We start from the raw sequence: 12414 nt of genomic DNA on the forward strand, positions 1-12414 counted from the left end.
TCTATTTGAATATATTTTAAAATGTAATTTATTTCTGTGATTTTAAAGCTGAATTTTTAGCATCATTACTCCAGTCACATGATCCTTTAGAAATCTTTATAATATTCTAATTTGCTGCTCAAAAATATTGATTATTATTATTATTATTATTATTATTATTATTATTATTATTATTATTATTATTATATTGTAAACAGCTGGTTACAATTTTTTTGGTAGCTTTGATGAATAGAAAGTTCATAAGAACAGCATTAATCTTAATAAATAAATCTTTTGTAACATTATAAATGTTTTTATCATTATTTTTGATCAATTTAAAGCTTCCTTCCCTAAATAAAAATAAATAAATAATTTTTATTTATTTTATTTATTTAAATAAATTTCTATTCCAGATAAATGCATATCTTTAGATCTTTATATTCAAAGAGTCCTGGAAAAAAAATTTATCATTTTTATTTTAATTATTATTATAAGTGTTTCTTGAACAGCAAATCAGCATATTAGAATGATTTCTGAAGGATCAGGATCTTGTGACACTTAAGACTGGAGTACTAATGCAGAAAATTCAGCTTTGATTACAGGAATAAATTGCATTTAAAATTATATTCAAATAGAAAGCTGTTATTTTAAAGAGTGTAAAAATTTCAGAATTTTAATTTCTATTTTTTGTGTGTGTGTACTTTGGATCAAATAAATGGAGGCTTGGTGATCAGAAGAGACTTCTTTTAAAAAAAAAAAACACTAAAAATCTTACTGTTCAAAAACTTTTGACAAGTAGTGCATTTCTATTATCTAACAAAGAATGAAGTGCAAAATAAGTTTGACTGAACTACTAATAATAATTGTTAAATGCACATGTGAACTGAAGGATTATTCTGGTTGAGTAAGAGCTCAGAGTAAACATTTGGTCATACGTCATTCAACATTCATGCTTTTGTGGTCTTTACAGTTAATTTCACAAAACAAACTCATTGCGTAATTTCAAAGAACGTAACTTGCTTTTACTTGGCTGATCATGCAAACACATTTCACAATGTCTAACTCTGGAAAAATGCAGCGATCAAACGAAGTACTAACATGTTTGTATTTACAAAGGGGATAAGGGACTGTCAATGCATTTAAGTGTTTAATTAATGACTGAATTCATGTTTTAACAATGTTGCATTCAATAAATTCTAATACTTTAATGTTGTAATGTTTGCTGTGTGTGATTTTGTGAGTTTGTGTTCATTTGCATATGCCCATTTGTCTTGAATGAGGGAAAAAACACTAACTTTAATAATACTAAACAGCTGAAAGTGCATAAAATGTGGTTTTTACTCGCTTATTGCTTGCATTTTTTTTTTTTTTTGTATGTAAATGTGCGTTGTCTTTTAGGTTTGTGTTTTCGTTACTTACTGTAATTAACATTCAGGAGGCTTTATTCCTCTAGGTGAATGTTGGAAAGGGAAGCCACCCTCATAAAGTCAAAGTGTTTGGTCCAGGAGTGGAGAGAAGCGGACTGAAGGCTCACGAGCCGACGCACTTCACCGTGGACTGCACTGAAGCTGGAGAAGGTAATGCACGTTTACTGCGTTCGCTAAAATCAGTGCTGTTTCATGTGTGAGTTACACGGTACGTCTTGTGTTGGTGGTTTTTCAGGTGACGTCAGTGTCGGAATCAAGTGTGATGCCAATGTTATCAGCGATAAGGAAGAGGATGTTGATTTTGACATCATTCCTAATGCTAATGACACCATTACTGTCAAATATATTCCTCCTGGGGCCGGACGACTCACGATCAAAGTGCTTTTTACTGATCAGGTGAGTGACTAACATAGGGATTTGTAGAAAACATGATTTTGGGAATATGGTGTTTTCATTTTAAAATATTTTAATGTATTATATTTTATTAATTTTTATTTAATATGAATTTTTATTCATTTTTCAAGTTTATTGCAAAATCATGTTAGAATTGTATTTATTTAAAACTATTTGTTTATATTTTAATGCAAGATACATTTGGATGGCCAGAACAATCCTATTATATTTTTATTTATTTTAAATTTGCCATCCAAGTGGATAAAAAAATGCATATCATAAGTGTATTTATTTGTATTTTTTTGAAGATGTTTATTTAAAATTAAATTCAAAATTCAAGTGGTTTGAAAAGTTGTCATTCATCGATCTATTTTATTTTATTTACTTTATTTTATTTACTTTATTTTATTTATATATATATATCGATCTATTATTTTATTTTATTTATATTTATTTTATTTATATTATTTATATATATATATATATATATATATATATATATATATATATATATATATATATATATATATATATATATATATATATATATATATATATATATATATTATATATTATATATATATATATATATATATATATATATATATATATATATATATATATATATATATATATATATATATATATATATATATATATATATATATATATATATATATATATATATATATATATATATATATATATATATATATAATATAGAAATCAAATACTAAAATTAATATATAATATATTTAATAATGCGTATTTAAATTTTAATTACAGGTTCAGTGGATGCCTTGGAAATTTTATTTATTTTTTATTTTGTTTTATTTTGATTATTTTAATTCAAAATCCATTGAATAATTGTATGTCTAGTTTTAATTATTTAATTCGTTTTATTTAATAATTAATTTTATTTGATTTTAAATAATATTATATTTAATAACACATATTCAATTTTAATCCCAGGTTCACTGGATGGCCTGAAAAATGTTTAATCCAAGAAAATATAATTTCTGAATCTTTGCAAATATGTTGTTTTCATTTTGAATGATCCATTTCAGGAAATCCCGATCAGTCCGTTCCGTGTTAAAGTGGATCCTTCACATGACTCCTCCAAAGTGAAAGCAGAGGGACCAGGACTCGCTCGAGCAGGTTTGTTGGGTTTAATGATAAACTTTGATCTTATCAAGAATCTTGAATTAATTGGATGACTTTGAGTCTATTGATTTTCCTATGCTGTATTCTTGTACCATCAGGTGTGGAGAGTGGAAAACCAACACACTTCACCGTTTACACCAAGGGGGCTGGCAAAGCTCCTCTGGACGTGCAGTTTTCTGGACCTAATAAAGGACAGCCCGTTCAAGACTTTGAAGTCATTGACAATTATGACTATTCCCAAACTGTCAAATACACACCGGTCCAGCAGGTAGGGAGAACCCCACATTTAGAAGCAGTTTAAGGAATTTAAATGGGTAAATTGGACATCTTTTAGTATTTATGTTCTGTCGTCATCATTCTGCTTTGCTGTACCAATTTAGGGAGAGATGGTGATAACGGTGACCTTTGGTGGAGACCCCATTTCTAAAAGCCCCTTCGCTGTGGGTGTCGCAGCTCCTCTGGACCTTAGCAAGATCCAAGTGGATGGCATGGAAAATCGTATGTCATTTTATTTGTTTGTTTGTTTTATTTATTATAAATATTAAAAATTGAATTCATGTTTCAGTGGATGGCCTGGTAATCTGTGTATTGTATTTATTAGTCTATATTATACATTGCTTTAATTATAAATAATTAAAATCTATAAAAAAAATTAATATAAAAAAATATACAATTTATTGTATATTTATGTTATTTTATGCAGTTTTTTATTTTATTTTATTTTATTTTAATTTTTTAAAAATATATTTATACTTGATTTACATTTTAGTCCAGGGTCCTACGACTACTGGCCTGGGAGGTTATTTGTTTTTGTATTTGTTTTTGTTTTTGTTTTTATTTATTTATTTATTTATTTATTTATTTATTTATTTATTTAAAATCTATATGATATATTGATTTTAATAATAAATTAAAAATTCAATTTTAATCCAAGGTCCTCCTGGATGGCATGACAATATTTTATTTTACTTTACTTTTACTTTTACTTTTACTTTTTACTTTTACTTTTACTTTTACTTTTACTTTTACTTTACTTTACTTTACTTTACTTTACTTTACTTTACTTTACTTTGCTTTTATTTTATAACATAGTACATACATTTTAATCAAAGTTTCAGTAGATGGCTTGGAAAATTATTTATTTTGGATAATGCTATGTTATGTTTTTTTTATTTGTTTATTTATTTATTTGTTTGTCTATTTATTTTAAGTTATTTAATTATTAAATGTCCCATGTTATTTTATACAATCCTGTGTTTTTTTATGTATATATATTTATATTTAATAATAAATATTTACATTTTTGTCCCAGGTCCTACTGGCCTGGAACAATATTTATTTATTTATTTATTTATTTATTTATTTATTTATTTATTTGTTTGTTTGTTTAAAATCATTTTTCTTTAATCATACATATGTTTTAATCCAAGTTTCAGTAGATGGCTTGGAAAATGTATTTTATTTATTTATTTATTTATTTATTTTAAGCCTTTTTTATTGGATGGCCCATGTTATTTTATCCAATCCTGTGCTTTTTATTTTAAATATTTAAATATTTTAAATGAATAAATAAATAAATACATTTATTTATTCAGTAATAAAACCCATTTCATGTTTTATTCCAGGTGTGCAAGTGGGTGAGGATCAAGAGTTTGCCATTGGTACAAAGGGAGCAGGTGGACAGGGCAAACTGGAAGTCAAGATCACCGGCCCATCAGGAAAGTCCGTGCCCTGCGTGGTAGAGCCCCAACCTGGTAAAGGAGCCAGTCTGGTGAAGTACGTCCCCAAAGAAGAGGGCGTATATGTGGTGGAGGTCGTCTACGATGGCAATCCAGTGCCGGGAAGCCCCTTCACAGTCGAAGCCATGCTGCCTCCTGATCCCAGCAAGGTACGCTGAACCAAAAGTCTGATTAAACTTCATTTAGAAGAGAAGTCATAACTTGGGGGTTCTTCTGTCTGTACAGGTCAAAGCGTTCGGTTCGGGACTGAAGGGCGGTCTGGTAGCGAGTCCAGCTGAGTTTACTATTGACACTAAAGGCGCTGGAACCGGTGGGCTCGGCCTTACCGTCGAAGGTCCAACCGAAGCTAAAATCGAGTGCTCCGACAACGGCGACGGCACCTGCTCTGTCTCGTACCTCCCCACCGAACCCGGAGAGTATCTAGTCAACATTCTCTTCGAGGACGTCCACATTCCCGGCTCGCCCTTCCACGCTAGCATCCAGTACCCGTTTGATCCCACTAAAGTGGTGGCGTCCGGTTCAGGACTGAAACGAGGCAAAGTAGGCGAGATCAGCGTGCTGAACGTCGACTGCGCCAAAGCCGGGCCGGGCCAGTTGACGCTGGAGGCCGAGTCTGATTCTGGAGCGAAAGCCAAGACTGAAGTTGTGGATAACAAGGACGGGACCTACACGGTCACCTACGTCCCGCTGACGGCGGGTATGTACACGCTACTGCTGAAGTATGGAGGAAAGAACGTTCCCAAATTCCCCGCCAAAGTGCAAGTGGATCCGGCTGTTGATACCAGCAAAGTGAAGGTGTTTGGACCAGGAGTTGCAGGAGAAGGTATTGACACATGCATCTTATTTCTTACAGCCAATGGAAAAGCTTCTGTCTTTCTCTTCATGATTTTGGCTTCCATGATTTCTGGAGTCTTTTACCGTTTGGTTTCGTAACAAAATCTGTTCGAAAAGATGTTGTTATGGAGGCCTGCATGTGTTGTCATGCTGTAAATGATGTAATCCTTTCAGTACAAGATGTCCCTGAAAAACTATTTTGCTGAAATATGATTTTAATTCAAAGGCGATGCATTGTTTTGTGACATCTGTGAACATCTTCAGTGAGTCAGTGTGGGTTTTTTTTCTCTCTGGTCTGCAGGAGTTTTCAGGGAGGCCACGACTGACTTCACTGTGGATGCACAAGCTTTGACCAAAGTTGGTGGGAAACACATTAAAGCTCATGTGAAGAACCCATCAGGTGCTGCCACAGACTGTGTCGTCAGTGACAATGGCGATGGGACTTACAACGTGGAATACACACCGTTTGAGAATGGTACAATGCACAACATCCTACTTAAATGTCCTGAAAAATTTATATTTATTTGTTTGTCCTATTTGAATGGTCTGGACATTTTATTTTATTTTATTTTATTTTATTTTATTTTATTTTATTTTATTTTATTTTATTTTATTTTATTTTATTTTATTTTATTTTAATTTTATTTTACAATTGAATGGTCTGGACAATCCTTTTTATTTTTGTTTTTTTATTTTATATTTTCAAAGTCCAATTGAATGGCCTGTTTATTATATTTATTTTTTTAGGGTCTAATTAAATGAACTGGACAATCGTTTATTTTATTTTACTTTACTTTACTTTACTTTTTTTTTTTTTTTTTAATCCAGTTGAATTGCCTGGACAATCCTATTTTTTAATTAGATTTTATTTTATTATTTTATTTTATTTTATTTTTATTTCAGTTATTTAATTTTTTTTTCAGGGTCCAATTAAATGGCCTGTTTGTTTTATTTTTGTTTTTAGTTTTATTTAGTTTCATTTTATATTATTTTATTTTATATTATTTTTTTATTTTGAAGGTCCAACTGAATGAACTGGACAATCTGTTTATTTTATTTTATTTTATTTTATTTTATTTTATTTTATTTTATTTTATTTTATTTTATTTTATTTTATTTTATTTTATTTTATCAAGGTCTAATTGAATGGCTGTCTGGACAATCCTATATTATGTATTAATTTGTTAGTTAGTTTGATTGATTTACTTGCTCACTTATTTACAACTTAAATTTTTACCTAAGATCCAAGGCCAGCTAATTGTGTCTCATTTTTCTCTGAACTGGCTGATTCTTCCCAACAAACACTGGTTTACATTTACATTTGCACTGCACTAAAGCGCATGCAAGCAATACATTTTATCAGTTCATGCATTCCTTGAGAATTAAACCCACACATCTTGCCCTACTGTTTGAGCTCCAGGAGCGCTACAGGTTTCATCTTGCGCTTGTGTATTTTGAAGAACAACATTAAAGCTTGCCAGAAAATACAGATAATTTAGTCAGATTTATGAGGTGACGGGCTCGTTCTCAGCAAGACTCTACAGGAGAAACCATTGTTTTTCTTCCTTGGAGGCTGAGTGTGATTTGTCTTTTGTCTGTTTGCCACAGGAGTCCACAGTGTTGAGGTTCTGTACGATGAGACTCCGGTTCCAAAGAGTCCGTTCCAGGTTGGGGTTGGCGAAGGATGCGACCCCTCACGTGTGCAGGCCAAGGGCCCTGGTCTGGAACAAGCACTCACTGACAAACCCAACAAGTTCTCCATTGTCACCAGGTCAAAGAGCTTAAAATATTGCATTTGTCATTTTTAGATCTTATATTTATCCACACTACTATTCAAGTATTTTTTTTTCCAGAAGTATTGAAAATTAATAATTTTATTTAGTAAGTACACTTTAAATTGATTGAAAGTGGCAGTAAAGGCATTTATAATGTCACAAAAGATTTCCATTTTAAATAAATGCTGCTCTTTTGAACTTTGTTCATTAAACCATCCTGAAAAATGAAATGCATCACAGTTTCCACGAAAATATGGAGCAGCACAACGGTTTTCAACATTGATAATAATCAGAAATGTTCTTGAGCAGCAAATCAACATATTAGAATGATTAATGTTGAAAATTTAGCTTTGAAATCACAGGAATAAATTACATTTTACACTTTTAAAAAAACATACACAAATAAAAAGAAAATTTAACTGAACTTAATTAAAATAATCATTTAAAAAACGCATTATTTTATAAACTTATTTTAGTTAAACTAAATGAAAATGTGAAATGCAATACAATACAATAAATAAAATAAACTAACTAAAAAGTATGTAGACCTATTTAAAAAAATAAAAAATAAAAATGACAAACAGGTTACTTAATTTACAAATTACTGAAACTTTAAATAAAATTAAAATGAAAACAAAAAATATAAAAATAAAAACTAGTAGTATCTCAATACTAAAATTACACTGTTGTAATATTTAATTTTTAATTTTTAATTTAATTATAATAATACTACACAATATTACAGTTTTCACTGTGTTTTCGCTATGTTCACTCAGCCTCTGTAATTTAGTTTAATTTTTATTTTATTTTTTATTTTATTTTTGGGACATTGTATTTTTAATTATTAATGCGCATGTTAACATGTATTTCTTTCTTTTTTTTGCTTTAAATTAAATATATTGCACGATATATACACATTTTATTTTGTTCTAAGTTAATACTTAAATACTACTACAATTAATTGATTCAGTTATTTGTATGTTAGTGGGGCTTAGATTTTGTTTTATTAATTTATTTATATATTGTTTATATAAATATAAATTAATATATATTGTTATAGCCAATACAATAAAATCAAAAACATTAAATAAAATGTTACTAACTTCCAACTTTTGAACACTAGTGTAGAACTTGTTCTGTATACTATCAAGAACATAAATATACTAAAATGAGTCTTTGAGACTGTCTAACCAAACGTCTTTTGATCCGTACAGAGGAGCGGGTATTGGTGGATTGGGAATAACCGTAGAAGGTCCATCAGAGTCGAAAATGTCCTGCAAAGATAACAAAGATGGCAGCTGTAATGTTGAATACACCCCATATGTGCCTGGTCTGTATGACGTCAACATCACGTATGGAGGACAACACATTCCCGGTTCGTAAAACTGCTGTTTTGTTTTTATTTCTTTTTTATCCCCAATTCACCACTTAAAGCACAGACCTGAAGAAAGCATTACTGCTGCTTTGAGAGATGCAACTTGACATGTTTTTAACCAGAGTCCCAGTTTCCCCTTGCAAAACCTCTTGAATTATGCCACAAATTTGTTTTCATTAGTATTACACCGGGGAAACAAGATCTCGTGTATCTGAGGAGAGCGGCTACCGCATTCTCACTGCTGGACATTATGAGCTCGCGTTTCATTGAAAACATTCGCCGCGCCAAGACCACATAGTGCGAATCTCCCACATGAATGCCGCTTCCAGATTGTTTAAATCACATCTATAGAAGTTTCTAGAGCAATATTTTAGAGGAGTTGAGTTATCAGACTACAGGCTTGTGGAAACAAAATCCAAACTCACTCAGAAATTAAATTAACATACTATACTATTTTATTTTATTATTTTTAAATTAAGTTAAATTAATACATTAAATGAAACATTTTATGTTATGTTATTGTAATTTGTTTTATTTTGTTCAGAATTAAAGAGTACCATACTGCACATTACGAATATAAACACTTTTATTTTTAATTTATTTTAATTTAATTTAATTTAATTTAATTTAATTTAATTTAATTTAATTTAATTTAATTTAATATAATTTAATTTAATAGTACCATACTGCACAGTGTATATGTAAACACTTTATTTTTTTATTTTATTTTATTCTATTTTATTTTTAAGGCTTTATTTTTATTTTTATGTTTTAATTTGTGCTAAATTAAATAGTAGCATCCTGCACAGTATATATGTAAACACTTTTTATTTTATTTTATTATTCTTTATTTTATATTGTTAATTTGTTTTGTTTTGTTCTGAATTAAATACTAACATACTGCACATTTTTTTTATTTATTAATTTATTTATTTATATTATGTATGTTCATTTATTTTTTTTAATTTCATAATTATTAAATTCATATTTATGTATTTATTATTTTAAGTTTTGAGGGGTTTGTTCTAAATGAAATACTAGCGTGCTGTGCAGTACATACTTAGCGCCAAGACCACATAAGGAGTATGAGTCTCCCACATGAATACCGCTTCCAGATTGTTTAAATCATGTCTTAAGAAGTTGCTAGAGCAATATTTTAGAGGAGTTAAGTTATCAGACTACAGGCTAGTAAAAACTAAATCCAGACTTACTCAGAAAAAGTGAGAAAGTGAATAAGCAATGAATAAAACATGCTAGGATTGTGGTATCCTGTTCCTGCAAATGAAAATGTATAAAAAAATCTTATTTTTGGCTTGTTTTAATTGTCATTGATTTACTTTGTTTGTCTTCTCACCCGCTTCCTGTGTCTTGGACATTAATCTTATTTATCCGCCTTATCTTATAATAGCTCCGGTTAAATTGCATTAGCATGCATGGACACACTAGTCAATGTCTGAATGTAAGTGTTGTAAATGCGTCATAGGAAGCCCATTTAAGGTGCCGGTGAAGGATGTCATCGACTCCAGTAAGGTGAAGATCTCTGGGCCTGGTGTTAGTTCTGGAGTGAGAGCTAAAGTCCCACAATCCTTCACTGTGGACTGCAGTAAAGCTGGCGTCGCTCCTCTCTCTGTGGCCGTGACTGGACCTAAAGGTAAAAATGCATTTACATGAGGCAGTGATATGTAAACGCTTCATTTTATTTTATTTTATATTTTATTCTTTTTTATTCTATTTTATTTTTAAGGCTTTTTTTATTTTTATTTTTATTTTTTTTTTCTGAATTAAACAGTACCATCCTACACAGTATATTTGTAAAAGCATTTTATTTAATTTAATTTTTTAAATTTTATTTAATTTTATTTTTGTTTTTTATTTTGTAAGGGTTTATTTTATGTTATATTAATTTTTAATTGTTTTAATACTAGCTTACTGCACGGTATTTATTTATTTTCTGAATTAAATAGTACCATATTGCACAGTGTGCATATAAACACTTTATTATTTAATTTAATGTAATTTAATAGTAGTACCATACTACACAGTATATATGTACACTTTATTTAATTTTTAATTTTTTTTTTATATTTTTTTTTTTCAATTTTATTTTTAATGCTTGCTTTTATTTTTATTTTGTGCTGAACTAAACTGGACCATACTGCACAGTATATATGTAAAAGCTTTTTATTTTTTTTTTATTCTATTTTATTTTATTTCTTGCGGCTTATGTTATTTTAATTCGTTTTTTGTTCTGAGTTAAATACTAGCATACTGCACATTATTTAACTTGTATATAACTATTTATTAAAAAAAAAAAAAAAATTTTTTCGTCTGACTTAAATACTAGCTTGCTACACTATATATATATATTTATATTTATATTTATATTTATATTTTATATATTTGTCCATTTAAATTCAATTTTATGTTTATTTTAATTTTTAGGGTATTTCTAAATGAAATACTAGCATGGTGTACAGCATATAGTTTGTTTGTTTGTTTGTTTGTTTGTTTGTTTATTTTGTTTATTTGTGTTCCTATGTTCATTTATTCTGAATTAAATGCTGGCATACTGCACAGTATATACTGAAATGTGGTTTATTTTTTGTACGTTTATGCATTTATTAATGCGTTATATTTATTTTTTTTAAACTATATGTAACAATTATTTCAAGCAGAAGTGTGCTGCTTTGTCATTCTCATTCTATTGCATGTTTAATTGACTGATCTGTATTAGTTTAGATCTGTATTTTGTAAATAGTTAGTTTATTTTGGTTTTGGCAGACTGATCATGTAGCCGGTTTGTTGTTGTTTGCAGGTATTGCCGAACCGGTTGAAATCACAGACAACGGTGATGGCACACACACGGTGGCCTACACGCCGTCTGTCGAGGGCTCGTACTCTGTCGCGGTCAAATACGCAGATGAGGAAGTTCCACGCAGGTAACGGTGTCAGATTGACTCGCTCTATTCACACCTGCTGTGAGCGCTGTCATTCACTAAATCAAACCAATCCTTCAAATGTGTCTTTCAGTCCGTTCAAGCTGCGTGTTCAGCCCACTCATGATGCCAGTAAGGTGCGTGCCAGCGGCCCCGGCCTGACCACCGGCCTCTCTGCCAGCTTCCCTGTGGAGTTCACCATCGACGCCAAGGACGCGGGCGAGGGCCAGCTGTCTGTGCAGATTACCGTGAGTCCTGACATCTTCAGTCTTGTGTTCCTCTTGTGGTTTGAGAAAGGAGATTAACGTTTCAGTATGTCTTATTATTAATGTGTTTTTCTGAGGTTGAATTAAATGTTTTCAGTTGGCTAACAGACTGTAAAATCACATGGATGTAGTTTTTGAATTGTAGTGGAAAAGATGAATGAGGATCTGGGAGTATCTCACAGTAGAAGAGTATCTTTCTCTTGTTATTTTATCTTAAGCTACTGCTCCAGTAAATATTAAAAAAAAAAAACATTTCAAACTTTTGACTGGTGGTTCTGGTTCTGGTTTTTATACAGTATATTAAATGATAGTATATAATGATAGAATATATTTAATATATTCCTGTGCAGATTAGCATGTTAAACTACAATATTATATTACGCTATTATATTTTAAGATATTAAATAATATATATTTTTTAAAAACAAACATTTAACATAGTTATTAAAATATATAATTGATATATTTTAATAATTAATATTAGTAGTAGTATTTTAAAATTAATATTATAACTTTATACAAATAT

General features: G+C 29.9%; 1 protein-coding gene across 2 annotated transcripts in view; it reads left to right on the plus strand.

Annotated features, from left to right (window-relative positions):
* Positions 1 to 12414, plus strand: part of LOC127172805 (filamin-B) — a 108401-nt gene that overhangs the window by 64617 nt on the left and 31370 nt on the right. For both annotated transcript variants that reach the window (XM_051122210.1, XM_051122211.1), the window contains exons 14-26: positions 1433 to 1556; positions 1642 to 1802; positions 2867 to 2957; positions 3062 to 3231; positions 3344 to 3461; positions 4589 to 4851; positions 4928 to 5525; positions 5838 to 6011; positions 7145 to 7307; positions 8526 to 8686; positions 10170 to 10337; positions 11502 to 11625; positions 11717 to 11870. In XM_051122210.1, coding sequence (XP_050978167.1) covers positions 1433 to 1556; positions 1642 to 1802; positions 2867 to 2957; positions 3062 to 3231; positions 3344 to 3461; positions 4589 to 4851; positions 4928 to 5525; positions 5838 to 6011; positions 7145 to 7307; positions 8526 to 8686; positions 10170 to 10337; positions 11502 to 11625; positions 11717 to 11870 — 2469 coding nt within the window. The remainder of the gene's footprint in view (positions 1 to 1432; positions 1557 to 1641; positions 1803 to 2866; positions 2958 to 3061; positions 3232 to 3343; positions 3462 to 4588; positions 4852 to 4927; positions 5526 to 5837; positions 6012 to 7144; positions 7308 to 8525; positions 8687 to 10169; positions 10338 to 11501; positions 11626 to 11716; positions 11871 to 12414) is intronic.

This window comes from Labeo rohita, chromosome 11 (genome assembly GCF_022985175.1).
Source record: "Labeo rohita strain BAU-BD-2019 chromosome 11, IGBB_LRoh.1.0, whole genome shotgun sequence".
In the NCBI taxonomy this organism is placed as follows: domain Eukaryota; kingdom Metazoa; phylum Chordata; class Actinopteri; order Cypriniformes; family Cyprinidae; genus Labeo; species Labeo rohita.